The 16,045-nt window shown below is 40.8% G+C and overlaps 1 protein-coding gene across 1 annotated transcript; it reads right to left on the bottom strand.

Annotated features, from left to right (window-relative positions):
* Nucleotides 1-13,054: 13,054 nt before the first annotated feature.
* On the bottom strand, nucleotides 13,055-13,431 carry LOC106977067 (protein kish-A-like). Its single transcript, XM_053200683.1, has one exon. It carries the CDS (start codon nucleotides 13,377-13,379, stop codon nucleotides 13,161-13,163), a length of 219 nt encoding a protein of 72 aa, XP_053056658.1. The 5' UTR covers nucleotides 13,380-13,431; the 3' UTR covers nucleotides 13,055-13,160.
* Nucleotides 13,432-16,045: the final 2,614 nt, after the last annotated feature.

Here is a 16,045-nt window from a genome sequence, read left to right as displayed (position 1 = left end):
CTGTTGACAGCTCAGAACCTGGAGCCTGCTTTGGATTTTATGTCTCCCTCTCTCTCTCTGCCCCTCCCCTGCTTGTGCTCTGTCTCTCTCTGTCTCTCAAAAATGAATAAATGTTAAAAAAATTATTTAAATGAAAAATAAAGTACCATGCAAGTTCTGCTACAGAACAAACTCCCTAGTTGTCCACCTTTGAACCAGATCAGTATTGCTGAGCCCCTTTCATTTAGAAAGTTTGGGAGAACCTCTAATTTGGGCAGGATTTGCTAAGCAGTTCCTGGTCTCTTTGTCCATGTTACAAAATTACCTGCACACAGAGACACCCTCTACCTGAATTCATGAGCATTCAGTAGAGAACCAAATAACCAGAAAAGCACAGATCATGTTCCACTGAAGGAATACCCATTCTCTGGTCTGTGAGCAATGGCAAAGTTAGCATTTTCAGCTGGAATCTGGGAGTGAGAAGAAATCAGACATCCTAGGGTTGAAATTTCCATGCCCACCTCAGTCCCACATTTCTACAAACCCAAATATTATTTTCTTCACTGTTGATCCTTGATAAGACTCACCAGTCAAAGCATGCAAAGGCAATTAAGACTTGAGGCATATCCCATTTTCCATTTTAGTCAATGATATCAATGCCAAGCAACGTCTTGAAAAGTCAGAGTTTCCAGTACTCTATGCCCAAATTTTAGACCGCGAGCTGGAAAGTGATGGAAACCCCATGCAATCCTAAAACCACACAATCTACTTGGATTACTAGCATTTAACTCAGTGATATCACCTGGATGGAAGAAAATCGTATTCATTGCAAAACTGAATTATGTTCTAAATGAATTAAAAGAGAATTTGTTTCCTCTACCATTCTTGCCCTCCAAGAATGCATCTCAGTAAGATAAAGTGGATTGCAAGGCTGATGTTTTGAGCGCTCTGCCAAAATCCAAGAGCCTGGGAGGGGACCTACAGGCACAAAGAAGCAATTCTACTTAGAAATGTCACACTGCGGGTTGCCAATTAAAAACCTTTGTCAAGATGCAGTCAGGCAAGGAAGATGTCATGTGTTATGAGAAGATTTAGAGGCACCTGTGCCCCTGTGGGTAGATTTCTTCCATCAGCTGGGGCATGGGGTGGTATCCAGGCATCTGCTGTGAAGTGAGGGAGGGCATTCCTGCCAATAATTCTGGGACTCAAAGAGAGAGGGTGGAGAGGATGAAAAACCGCAGGCTGAAAGTCAGATTATCATCCTACTACTACTTCTCTTATGAAACTATCAGTTCTCTGGGCCTCAGTTCATCTTCTGCATAGGGATTTGAGCTGGAGGACCTCCCAGGTCTATAATCCCAGCCACAGGAAATGGAAGACTGCTCCCTTCCACAAAGGCTCTTTGTTGTGGAATTTTGAGACCCCATGCAAACACAATCTTTAGAAATTAGCATTTTATTGATTTTGACATATGCTGTCATTGGCACTTCTGCTTTATGTGTTTTAATTAAATGCTATTATTTGCCACTGTGTCCTGAGGCCATGTGTTGGGAGTGGGTGAGATTTCATAAATCAGACCTGTAGTTCTGTGTTGGCAGTCCATTGACTCTTCTCCTGATATCATCGTAATTATTTCCCTTCGATCAATAGAAAAGCTTTGAGGTCCACTTCATAGCTGAGAGCAGGCTTCTTTCCATTTTTCTCCCACCTTGTTCAAAATGCACAAAGCCCTCGTCCAGAAGTCACCCTCTCTGATACAAAAATGAACATTCTGCTTTGCTGTCAATGTTGCTGCTATCATTAGATGCTTCCATCTCACTCCGAGCCACCTCCACTTGGGGCCTGTGAGCCCATGTTACTCTGTGCCATGTAGTCCTGACCTGGGACTGTGGTTTCTGTCTTGTTCCTCTCTCTGCTTCCATTTTGGTTTCCCCTTTGGGAAAACCAAACCCTACACACTGTGCTCCAGGCTCTGGATCACCATTAATTTGAAACTTCTTCCAGATCCTTATGTCATCAGGATTGTCGTTGGTTATCACCCTCTCCACACTCTGCATATCTACCTTGCACAAAGTTAGTGCTCAGTGCATGTCGCTTGAACTTAATCAAGAGAAGAGAGTAAGGAATTTGCATTTCTCCCAAGTTGAATCATCCTAGACCCAACTGAGATTCCCTTCAGAGCCTGTTCTTCATCTAGGACCTTGGCTTGAGGGGAAGAGGCTATGGGTTGTTGACTTTGAAGAGAATCACTGTTATGTGCTAAATCCGAACAATATGAATGCTCTAAAAAAATCCTATTATATATAGTGAATTCCTAGAATACTTTCGGGGATAGGTGATGGAGGGGTGGGGAAGAATGTCTGTCAATCATTTTCCTCATGCTCAAAAAACCCCTCTTGAATCTCTATCTGCACAGCAATTAGGGACCAGAACAAATGCAAACTTTCCCTCCTACTCCCCTGTCTCCCTCAATCCAAACACAATCGAATCCAATCCAGGTTCCTCCAAGAAGCAGGGCCTTTCCCCACACTAACATTTTCCTTTGTCCAAATTTCTACAGTCACAGGGTTTTTGCTTGATTACACTTTTATGTATTTGACAGTTATTTGTAGAGCGCTCTGCCAGGCAGCATCCAAGCACACCACACCCATCAGCTCATTTAATCCTCATAACAATCACATGAGGTGGGCATTACTATTATTATCATTATTATTATTCAACCTACTGATGAGGAAACTGAGGCACAAAAGAGCGAGATAATTTAGCCAAGGTCACACAGCCAGTGGGTATCAGAGTCAGGATGTAAACCCAGGCAGCTAAGCCCCAGGTCTATGTTTTTTAACCACTACTTTAAATATGGCTTCCCTGACTTTTGCCAGGGATTGATCATCAAATGTTTCATGCCAGCCTGGACTTTCCAATGGTAGTGGGAGCTTCCTGATGGGTGACATCACGCCTCCCATGACCTATGCCATCACTATCACATCTTCCCACCATATTCAATTAATAAATATTTATTAGTCACCTCCTCTGTGTTGGGAGTGTTCTAGGTTCTAGGAATACAGCAATGAACCAGACTGTCAGAATCCCTATCTCACAGAGCTTACATTCTAATGAGAGGGAAAACATAATATCCAGGTAAACAAACCAGCTAATGAATTGAGAACACAGAGATCATCACAAGGGCAAGGAAAAGGATGAAAGAGAGTGATAGGATAAGAAAGACCTGAGGAGCCTTATCAGATCATGTGGCAAGAAAGTGCTGTCTAAGGAGGTCATATCTACACTGGACCCTGAGAAAAAACAGCCAGCCCTGTGAGGATTTGAGGGAAGAGAACTCCAGGCAGAAGATTGGCAGGTGCAAAGGCCCTGAGGTAGAAATGGGCTTAGCAAATTACGGAAAAAGAAAAGTACCTGAAGAGTGGCAGTCAAGCAAGAGAGGGGAGGGAAGCAGAGCTCAGATTATGCCGGTCTCAGAAGCTTGAATCCTGTGTCCCCGGATGCGAGAAACCATGTGATGTGGCTCAGTGCTGACTCCCACACTTCTATACCTGTGTGCTCTCAGCCCACTGAGCTCCCTGGAACCACTGAGCACTCCCTCCAGGGTGTCCAGTTATCCCCCACAGTCTCTGCTTCAGTGGGCCCAGTGGTCCAACATGAGGACGTGGAATCATATTTCTGGATTTCAACCCCTGCTCTAGTTGAGTGACTTTGGGCAGATTATAGAACCTAAGCTCCAATTTTCTGGCCTGAAGAATGTGATGATAGAGTATGTATTCCAGAAGTTTATCACAAGGATTAAATGATACGATGAGCGCCTCGTGCTCAGCACCAGCAGTGGCATGCAGGAGCAAGCCCATAAAGCAGTTTTTATGTTGTGGTGGTTATTTTTATTAATCTTGGTAGGAAATCAGCCCTGAAGTATAAACACTGCCTGGTAGAAAGTGCTGGAATCTCTTGCATCAGCTATATTGGCTCCTGAGCTAACTGCAGCAGATTTAGTGAAAAGGATCTAAAAAGGAAAAAAAAAAAAAAGGTATACTCCAAAACACCTACTCTTTTCCAAATAACACGATCTCTAGTATTTTTTTCATGCAACCTACTGGAAAGTTCTAATCTTATTCATTTAAAATCCCCAAGCTTGATTCTGTTTTTCGTTAGCAAATATTCCGGGACAACACCAGAAGCAGCAAGATCCAATAATGGAGATTCTCTAACTGAAAATGTAGGGCACCATGACAAGAAACTCAATTCTTTGCCAAATGAAAAGAGATGAGCATTTAACCCGAGGAATGCCAAGGCCAGGGTTTCTGTTCAGATTTCCCGAGAAAGAAAGGTTTTGTCAAAAGACAGACTACACCAAGCATTTTCTTTTCTTTGGTGCGCCAAGGATTCATTAAGAACCAAACCCTAGCGCCATCTCCTGGCAGTCTCCAAAACTGAAAAACAGACGCTTACCACAAGGGACCCCTCCCCCTCCTCGACAGAAATTCAGTTCAGGAGATAAACTGGTAATTTCATAGCAACTTCTGTGTTTTCAACCTCCTGTTAAATATTTGAATTGAGATGAGCAGATGGTAACAGTCCCAGCTACTTACGGTCCCCACAAGGGACAGTCCCTTTTAGGCCACCACTTCCTTTGTTTCTGTAAGAGCTTGTCAACCAACAAGGAACCCAGAGATCAGAGGCAGCGTATTTATTGTCAGTGGGCCAGTGCTTAGCCCTGCAACCAATGCGCCCAATCTTAAAAGAGGATCGTCCTCTGCCCAAATTTACATTCTCCAATACTTCCGCTCGCTGTGGATACTTTACGCAAAGAAATCATGCGTGAACTTGACCCTCAAAGAGCTGGGCTCCCAGCTCACTTCAGAACTGCAAATCTAAGTTTGCCTCGGTACCCAGAATCTCACGGTAAGCCTCAGTTCGGGGTCTTGCTCTCCCTGGAGAGGGAACGGATGGCCACCCTTGGCATCAGGGCCACTTTCGCTCCCCAAAGATTTGGTGAGGGCAGGTGGCTTCCTGGCCTGGGTCGCTTCAACAGTTTTCACCTAGCTCTGTACTCACCTCCAATCCAGGTAACTTGGTATCTGCAAGCACAGAGCCTGAAATGCCTAGGAAAAATAATTCTGCTGGGTTGCTGACTGAGGAGTGAACCAGTATCCCAAAGAATTGTGACTCGTTTCTTAGGGAAGTTGGGGGGCAGGGGGAGCTGGGGTAGAAATAAGCAGGATAGTTTGGGAGGACAGGAAAACTACTGGCTGGACTGGTTCCTCCCTTCTTTACTCAAGCACGTGTATTTACTTATTTAAAATGCTTTGAGGGACCTGAGTGGCTCAGTCAGTTAAGCAACCCACTTCAGCTCAGGTCATGATCTCATGGTTCATGAGTTCAAGCCCTGCATCGGGCTCAGAGCCTGGAGCCTGCTTGGGATTCTGCCTCTCTCTCTCTCTCTTTCTCTCTCTCTCTGCCCCACCCCCACTTGCACTCTGTCTCTCTCTGTCTCTCAAAAATAAGTAAATGTTACAAATTTTAATCAAACAAATCAAATGCTTTTAGGGGCGCCTGGGTGGCCCAGTTGGTTGAGTATCTAACTCATGATTTTGGCTCAGGTAATGCTTTCACAGTCTGTGAGATCAAGCCCCACGTTGGGCCCTGTGGTGACAGCATGGGGCCTCCTTGGGATGCTCTCTCTCTCCCTCTCTGCCTCTCCCCCACTTGCACAGGTGCTCTCTCTCTTTCTCTCTCTCTCTCTCTCTGTCTCTCAAAATAAACATTTAAAAAAATAAAAATAAAAAAATAAAGGGGCACCTGGGTGGCTCAGTCCATTAAGCATCCGACTTCAGCTCAGGTCATGATCTCACAGTTCATGGGTTTGAGTCCCATGTTGGACTCTGTGCTGACAGCTCAGAGCCCGGAGCCTGCTTCAGATTCTGTGTCTCCCTCTCTCTCTGCCCCTACCCCACTCACACTCTGTCTCTCTCTCAAAAATAAATGATAAAAGCATTTTAAAAAATAAACATAAAAAAATAAAGTGCTTTGACCCCTTCCTGTTTGTCAGATAATGTGATAAGCACTTCACCTATAGCTCCTCACTTACACAACAACCCACGCGTTTGGTACCATTTTTTATTTCCATTTAACAGAGAAGAAAACATGCTTAGCGAGAGCTTAAATAACTTGCCCAAGATCTTAGAGCAAGTAACTGGTAGAGGCAGGGTTCAAACACACATATCCTCTTAACCACTATAATGAAGTATCTTTCAGACCCAGGACTCAGGATTTTCTCAGACACTGCTGAAAACACTCCTTATATTTGCAGGATGAATGAAATGGGATAATTCTGCCAGATAAAGAAGGTGCTGCTCAGAGCCCTCCTGGGTGACTGGGTACGTGGTGAGAAGAAGAGGCGCGTTAGCATCAGGCACCACCAAATCTTCCTCCTTCTTGAACAGCACGCACCCAGGGTAAACCCTTTGCCTTAGTCTTCACGCACTTGACGCAGTTACTGACCCATAGTCCTCATTCCCAGCGAGTTTTCAAGAGACTGACAGTAATTTTCTCACACCATCCATGCCTGACAATTGATTTCTCATGGTTATTTGCCAAAGCACCACTACAAATGCCATTAACTGGTAATAAAACTAGCCAGCCGTTTCTAAAACCCAGTGCTGGCGACAGCTCTGTGGTCCCCCAAGATGTGTTTTACCGCATCTTGCTAAAGCAAATATTTCTTTTTGATGTTAAATGCCAAAAGAGGAAACGTATCTTTTGCTCTTCCCAAAACTTATAGAACTATGAGAGTCAGGAGTAAAGAGACAGCCTTTTAAAAATCACAGAAAGCATTCAGGATTCCTGACTCTAAAAAACGACCCATTAGCCTCAATATATAAATTGCATACATTTTCCAGATAACACTTCTTTTAAAAAAAAAAAAGTAAGAATTTAATAATCATTCATTAACCATCTTTTGGGTTCCTGACAAGGTGCTACACACCGTAAATACAAGAAAAGGTCACTGTGCCTGCCTTCAAGGTGCTTATAATCTAGTTATGGAGACACGAACCACATATGAAGCAACTTAAGAATAAGACAAGGCAAGACACAGTCAGTTGTGAGATGGAGAGGTACAGAGAGTGGGCACTATCATGCTCAGAAAGGGAAATGGTCAGCCTCATAGGAGCCATCAGAGAAGAAGCCCACCAGTTCTCCCACTCGCTAGCCCCTGGCCTTATATACATCCCTGGACCTCAGGGCTCAGATCTGTAAAATGGCAGAGCTGAGCCACCCGTACAACAAATTTGTTTTGAGCACTCCCTGTAAGCCAGGCACTATTTGCGGTTCTGGTGATACAGCGTTGAACAAGATAATGGCCCCACCCTAATGGGTTTTATGGTCTGGCGGAGGGAAAGGGGAAGGCCGATAGATGAATGTATAAATACATGACATGGCAGGTAGTGATCAGGACTGTGAAGAAAATCAAGAAATCAAGAAAATCAAGATAAAGTGATAATGAGTGACAGGGCGCCACGTCAAGAAGGTAATTTGGGAAGGGGTCTCGCCCATCAAGTCACATTGCTGGGTGGGCGTGGAAGATGTGAGGCAGCAACCCAAACTGGTATTAGGAGAGCGTTCCTGGAAGAACGAACAGCAAGACAAGGCCCTGAGATAGGAATGACTCGAAACGTTTGAGGAGCGGCGCAAACACCAGTGTGGCTGAATCACGACGGGGGCCTGGAGAATGGGAAATGAAGAGAAGCCAAGAGCCAGACCATGAAGAGCCATAAAAGCCAAGGTAAGGAGTTCAGGTGAGAAGCCCGGGAAGGCTTAAGAATGTGTACCAGAGGATCCAAACCATCTCTGATCTGAAGGGCTGGGACCTAAGCAAGATGGTCGTGAATGAGTAGGATCTAGAATGGAGGAGTCCAAATGCCAAGTATTCACATTTCAGATGGTGTGGACCCCTGTGCAGATCAGGAGTGATTTAATTAAGGAAGTAACCAGGCTAAGGAGAAAAAATATCAGGGGAATAAGTCTGGAGACCAAGAAGGGTCCCAGGTATTTCATGGGAAAACGGTAAAATATATGGAGGCTCTGACCATCAGGAGGCAGCCAGTGCCCTGGTGCCATCCCTCTTCTGTCCAAAAACTCCCAATTTGGTGCCCTGTTAGGGCCTCACAAGGCCTCATCACTCTAAACACCAACCGGCCGTTCAAAATGCCCTAGTCCTACGGTTCATGGCCAGTGTTAGCTCTACTATAGGTAACAGGTGGGTGCTAATGTTAAATAAATCCATGCTAATTGGTTAGTGCTTCTCAAATTTCTTCCCTTCTATTTACTATTTCTTCCGAAGGCAGGAGAGAGAAAACACGTGGCTCCAGAATGTCTGCAAGATATAAAGTGAAGCAGCCCATCACAAGCAAAACGCTTCACTGAAGACTTGCACTTTGTCTTAAAGTTAGTGTGAATGTTCCTTCGATTCCAGATTTACTTATAAGAACCCAATAACAATGTGTTATATTGTCCAAGGAGCAGAGATGACCCTGGAAGAATATATGCCACATCTGTCCTGTGCTTTGCCAAATGCCTCGCACATCATTCCATATCCCCAGGGCTGGGGAAACTCACCTTGAAAAACGTGAATCACTAAACCCAATTAAAACACTCTCCTCTCTTAGAAGAACCCCGCGTAGTTGCCAATATCTGGGGTTTCAAGGATCATCACTCATTATTAGAGGCAACATACGAGGTAGAGGGCTCCTAAAAGCAGATTTGGATGTCTTCCTAAATGAAATCGCTAATGCCACCCTTATTCTACAGTTGTCCATCTTATAAAAGCACATGACTAACGCAAGCTGGAAATACTCTGCATCCCAACTATCTCTGAATCTCAGCGGACATTAATGGGAATAGCATGTGCCATATAGCCATTCCATAGCCATTACAAAGACTGAGTAAATCCTTCAGTGCCACATGCTCTTAGGAAGTGACGCTCTCACAATGAGTAAGAAAGCATTCCCAAAGAAACTGGCACCTCTCCTGTCACTTAAACGGTAGTTTACAGCATCTCGGTGGGGGAGGCGATGTTTCTCATATTGTGTTTGTTTAATATTTGACAATATCTTGGCTCATACTGTGGTGGGTTTGAGATAAAATGATTATTTGTATATACACAGTTGCCCACACAGATGGGAGAAAATGTTTATTTGGAGGGGGAGAAAAAGAAATTAGAAGGAAAAAAAAACCCTCCATGATACATGCATCAATACTACTATGATTACACAATGCTATATTAACAATATTTTGAGGGAGTCCCTCTAAATAACCATCCTGCCTTCCAACTCAGAATCCACATAATTACAGCTTTCTGGCTACCAGAACCGGAAAGGATGCCATGTTGGATGCGGCCAGTGCTGGGGGGTTGAGCAAGCTGCTGCTGCCACCCAGTGGGCACTGCCGAAATGGCAACCGCAGGAAGCTTCAGCTACTTGCAACTAAACAGAAAATTTATGTACTTTCTAAGTAATTCCTATTTTCAATTCTCACATTCGCAGAAATTACAATAAATAACAAACACGGGATGATTTATGTAATTCTAGCTTCATTGCGTAGTACAAAATGTACTGAAGATAAAATACATATAGAAACATTTCGTTTTGTCATTTTACCCATTCCTTAAATATCTAGTTTATGTTGTATTTACAGTATAGTTACTTTCTTTTTTTATTTTTTAATGTTTATTTATTTTTGAGGGGGGGGGAGGGCAGAGAGAGGGACACACAGAATCTGAAGTAGCCTCCAGGCTCTGAGCTGTCAGCACAAAGCCAGATGGGAGGCTCAAACTGACGAACTGCAAGATCATGACCTGAGCCGAAGTCAAATGCTTAACCGGCCAAGGTACTTTCTTTTAAATTGGGGTCTGATAAATGGTTTTTATTCTTAATAAAAATGAATATCCCAAATCCAAAGACATTAGTGCTTTTGCTTTACGGTGCAAAAACACATCAATCTGTGATGACAGTTTTTGTTCTTTATTTTTTTAAGTTTATTTATTTTGAGAGAGAGAGAACACAAGTGGGAGAGGGGCAGAGAGCGAGAGGGAGAGAGAGAGAATCCCAAGAAGGCTCTGCACTACCAGCGCAGAACCTGACATGGGTCTCGAACCCATGAACCATGAAATCATGACCTGAGCCAAAGTCAGAGGCCCAACTGCCTGAGCCACCCAGGCGCCCCTCTTTTTTATTAAGCTAAGCGTTGATTTTAGGTAGAATCCTCCAACTTAAATATTTTAAGAATCCTTATAAGTTAGAGAAATCTTTGTTTAACATATAAATAAGTTTTCAAACTGGATATTATAAGAGTATCCTAATGATGGACTTCACAAATTAACAGAGGCAAATTCAAGGGTGGATTAGTTGGGCAAGTTTCCGGGAAACCAATCAGGATAGTGCTTAAAAATACAACATTTAGTGGGGAAAAAAACCTGTTTTGGAACATTGCAGGAAGGATACTACCATTCATATAAATGTCAAAAATGCACAGCATCATTCCATACTGTTTACAGATTCATAAAAGTATATACATATGGACTCGATTCACAGCCAAATTCATGATAGCATTTCCTCTGGGGAGAGTGAGGGGAAATGGGCCTTCACCTTTATGTGTAATATTTTATCCTATTTAAAAGATACAGAGATGGAGCCCCTGGGTGGTACAGTCAGTTAAGCTTCTGACTCTTTATTTTGGCTCAGGTCATGATCTCATGGTTCGTGGGATCGAGCCCCGCATCAGGCTCTGCACTGATGGCACAGAGTCTACTTGGGTTTCTCTCTCTCCCTCTCTCTCTCTCTGCCTCGCCTTCTCTCTCTCTCTGTCTGTCTGTCTCTCCAAATAAATAAATGAACTTTTTAAAACAAAGAAATAAAAAGAGAGAGAAGATATGAAGCAAATATGACCAAATATTCAATTTTTGTTTGTTTCATATGATGGTTCCACAAGTGTTTTTCATTATCTTTTCCTTATTCCATTAAAAAGCAAAAAATAGTGCTCAAATTCATTGCAAGATCTTTGTTACACTGAGTATGGTATGGAAGTCTGGGATCAGAGCTAAAAAAACTAAACTAAACTAAACTAAACTAAACTAAACTAAAAACAGGGGTCTGAAGTGTCCTCCTTAGTCCACAGAGTGCTCAGCTTTTCCCCTAAATAAATTCAGGTCAAACACTTCAAGAATACTTGGTTTGAAGGTGCATCAGTTTCTACCCAGGGCACCGTCATGCCTCCTCCAACCCTTATATTAAAACATTCCTCTCCAAACTTAAGGGAGACATAATCATCAGCTTTTTTGGTCCAGAGTAGCCTGCTGGTATCCTGAAACTCCTAAGTTAACAACTTAAATATTCCAATGATAAATTTTCAGAGGCCAAATGAAGAATAAAACAGAAGGGCAAGTGTTTTCCTCTAATACTTGTACTCCTGTCACTCCTAAACGTAGCAGATTTATTAGGAACGGGAACTTGGCACACACTGATGGAGGAGATTTTTATTTAATTCACTACCATAAATTGCAAAAAAAAATATGTGTTCATGCATTTAGAAACCCCCTAGAGGGAGTATTTCTTCAGAAATAGAAAGAAAATAGGATTTAAGAGAACTGTGTTTTAGGTTATTATTTCTCTGTGTAAGAACCTAAGCCTTGCCCCAAAATAAATGTAGTCTAGACTGCAATCTAGTGAGAATCAAGACCGCAATCTACTTATTCCTTCTGCTTTCACAATAGAACCACTCACAGTTGTGATGAGAATCATCCCAAATTATAAGGCATAAAAACTGGCACTGCCTCACATATTATTAATCTATTTGCAGATGGCACCACATTTTACAACATGATCCTATTACAAGAAATGCTGATTCTGCAAATGCTCTGCTTGCAAGCGAGAATGGAGCAGTTGGAAGTCACGGCAATGCTGTATTTTAAGCTTTCCAAAATGTACACTAAAGCAAAAGTCCTTGAAGGTTGTAGAAAATAACTCCATCGTCTTCAAACCATTGCAAAACTTTTCAGATCGAACATGGACATAAACCAACAAATATCTTCGTTGGTTCTCTAATCAGAAACAAGTACACATAATTATTTCATAGAGTAGGAACTTAAAATTTGCTAATATGTTGAACAATTAGCAAAATATAGCCTGCAAAACTTTAATTGAGATTCCTCTGGCATAAAATAAAAAAATACTGGCTATGGAGTTGCCAAATCCAAAAACAGGCAATCTTACTGACAACAGCAAGGCTGTTGGCAGATAATAGGAGATTCATCCTCAAAAAAGAAAAGATTCAAGAGTCCAATCCTTAGAGGTTTCTTTTCTCACACCTTACACATATGAGCTGCACTAAGTCTACAAGTTTAACATGAAAGCCAAAGTGACCAGTCAATTCCTGATATTTATATTTAATGTTTGGACAGATGGAAAGCTATCATATTCGATTCAACATACAGCTACTGAGGACCTGCTGTTCGCACAATGTTTTTTGGTGAGAAATATATCTGGATTAATCTTACCAGAATTTCATTACCTCCTTCAGTAAGTCTCTCCAACTGTATACTTCCATTTTGTCTGATTTTTTAATTTAAGTTTATTTTATCAGTATTACATAATACATGCTCATCACAACAAACATGGAAAATATAGGAAAAGAGAATAAGGGGGAAAGCCAATCACAGTCCCACCAGGTAGAGATAATTATCAAAATTCATGGATTCCCTCAGAATATTTTTTTTTCTCATTCTGTAAAGATTTCTCATTTCCAAATCACAATGAAAGGAACTTGAGTACTTTATCAATTTTGTTTTCTATTATATGCCTTAGAGACATAAGATATAAATATAACCTCACTACAAACTGGTATCTGACACAACAGAATAACATTTGCAAAATGTAATGTTGTAGTGACAATAATGAGGCTGATTGCTACAGACATGTTAAACTCTGAGTGTTAAATGCTTACATCTTATTTTTTCAGAACATTGATCCAACAACAAAAATAGACAACAGCAGCTGAAAATTTATCTCATTCCATGTTCTAAGATAAAAGAGCTAACCATTCATTCCATTATTTTCTGCAGATAAATCCTTTTTTCATACTGAAATCTGATGGCAATTAAATTATGATATTTTCCCAGGCTACTGTATGAAGAGGAAGCTGAAGGCCATCACTATACAGCATACTGCAACATAAAGACTCTTCTGTTCACCAATTCTGGAGCATTTCCAAAATATACCCAACAATCCAGTTTTATTTCTGTCCAGGAGGCTGTGTGCCAAGGATGGGATATAAGCACAGGAATATATAAGCAGCAAGATTACAGTCAAACGACTCTGAAAATTAAAAATGGCAGACATAGTGAGGACGGCAAAGCCCCAGTCACATCCCCTTCAGAATATTTTGTTGAGAATTTCTTCTTAATTTCCGTTATGTAATATATCCAAGATTGTACAAGCCAACTTTATAATGTATGACATCATACAGCAACTAGACCTATCAGATCACTTTAAGAACACATTGCCCAAAAGTAGCAAACACACAATCTTATCAAGTACACATGGAACATTCTCCAGAAGACACCATACATTAAGCTGTAAAATGAGCCTCAATAAATCAACAAGATTGAAAATAGATTATCTTCTCCAACTATAGTGGAATGAAATAGAAATTGATGACACAAGGAAATTTGAAGAATTCGTAAGTGCAGAAATTAAACAACACACTCTTAAATAACCAATGGGTCAAAAAAGAAATCACCACAAAGGAAATTAGAAAATAACTTAAGATGAGTGAAAATAAAAACACAGCATATAAAAATTTGTGGAATGGAGATAAAGCAGTGCTCAGAGGGAAATTTATAGCAGTAAATACCTATATTTTTTTTAAAAATTTAATTTCAGATAAATAAATAATCTTCAATTGTAAGGAACTGAAAAAAGAAGAGCAAACTAAACCTAAAGCAAGAAGAAAGAGGAAATAATAGAGCAGAAGTTAGTGAAAGAGAATAGAAAGACAACAGAAAATCAATGAAACCAAAAGCTGCTTCTTTGAAAATATCAACAAATTGACAAATATTTACCTTGACTGACCAAGAAAAAAGAGAGAACTCAAATTTCTAAAATCAGGAATGAAACATGAACTATAAATTACCCAATTTAAAAAAATGAAACGATTATAAAGAAATACAATGAATGATTGTGTGAAACAAATTGTATAAAAGAAATGAAATGGACAATTCCCTAGAAACACTCTCACTACTGAAACTGACTCAAGAAAAAAAATACACAATCTGAGTACACCCATAACAAGTAAAGAGATTGAATTAGTATCAGAAACTACCCACAAAGCCCAAGACCAAATGGCTTCAATGTTGAATTCTATCCCATGTTTAAAGAAGAATTAACATCAGTATTTCACAAACTCTTCCAAAAGTTTGCAGAGTAAAAAACCTTCCCCAACTAATCGTATGAGACCAGTCTTGTCCTAATACCAAAACCACAGTCATGGCACAAATACAAACAAACAAAAACAAAGCTAAAGACAACATCTCTTATGAATAGAAGTGCAAAAATCCAACAAAATACTAACAAACTGAATCCAGCAACATATAAAAGGGATTATGCACCATGACCAAGTGGGAGTCATTCCAAAAATGCAAGGTTGGTTTAATATCCGATAATCAACCAATGCCATACACTCTATTAACAGTAAAAACCTAAAACCACATGATTATGTCAATTGCTGCAGAAAAACATTTGACAAGGGGTGCCTGGGTGGCTCAGTCCGTTAAGTGTCCGACTTCCGCTGAGGTCATGATCTCACGGTCCCGTGAGTTCGAGCCCCGCGTCGGGCTCTGTGCTGACAGCTCGGAGCCTGGAGCCTGTTTCCGATTCTGTGTCTCCCTCTCTCTCTGACCCTCCCCTGTTCATGTTCTGTCTCTCTCTGTCTCAAAATAAAACGTTAAAAAAAAAAAAACCATTTGACAATGAGGGTGATGGATATATTTACAGCATAGATTGTGATTATGTTTCCATGTGTGTATACTTATCTCCAAATACACCAGGCTGTATGCATTAAATATGTACAGCTTTTTGTTAGTCAACATTACCTCAAGAAATTGAAAGCCAATTTCTCTTTCATGATAAAAAAAAAAAAGACACTCAAGAAATAAAGATGGAAGGGAACCTCTTCAACCTGAGAAAGAGCATCTTTAAAAAAGCTACACAAACATCACACTTAATAGTGAAAGACTGAATGCTTTCCCCTACAATTAAGGAAAAAAGAGATGTCCACTCTGACCACTTCTTTTTTTTTTTTACGTTTATTTTTATTTGTTTTGAGAGAGACAGTGTGTGCACGCGAGTGGGGTAGGGGCAGAGAGAAAGAGAGAGAGAATCCCAAGCAGACTTTGCTCTGTCAGCACAGAGCCCTACACAGGGCTCCATAGCATGAACTGTGAGATCATGACCTAAACAGAAATAAGTAGTTGGACACTTAACCAACTGAGCCACACAGGTGCCCCTGACTCTGACCACTTCTGTTCAGTGTTGTTCTAGAGGCAAATATATCTGGGCAACAGAAATTAACAGCATCAAGACTGTAAAGGAAGAAGTAGAACTATATTCAGAGATAACATGATCTCATATGCAGAAATTCCTAAGGAACGCAAAAGAAACTCCAAACATAATAAAAACCACAGAATCACAGGCTTTTATAGGGCAAATTTTATGGTATGTGAATTATTAAATTGAGAACATTTAGCATATAGTAATTTTTGAGCAGACTCAACAATGACACCATCGCATAGATCAATGACACACAAAGGGATTTGATATCTTATCTATCCCTGGATCATGTATTCATCTTTCTCAATTAAAAAATACTGAAGTCACTCAGGATGAATTATCTTTATTATTTACTCCACTGGATGTCTCTTTCAAACTGAAAGGGCAATATATACTTGTATTGCCTTTTATTATGCACCAAAAATTAAAAAATTCCTAGAAGTACCAAATAAAAACCC

This window comes from Acinonyx jubatus, chromosome A1 (genome assembly GCF_027475565.1).
Source record: "Acinonyx jubatus isolate Ajub_Pintada_27869175 chromosome A1, VMU_Ajub_asm_v1.0, whole genome shotgun sequence".
Lineage (NCBI taxonomy): Eukaryota > Metazoa > Chordata > Mammalia > Carnivora > Felidae > Acinonyx > Acinonyx jubatus.
This window is presented reverse-complemented; position numbering and strand designations above follow the sequence as displayed.

What these genes read in the sequence shown, in the direction of transcription:
- LOC106977067 (XM_053200683.1), bottom strand. Translation starts at nt 13,379, where the DNA reads ATGTCTGCCATTTTTAATTTTCAGAGTCGTTTGACTGTAATCTTGCTG.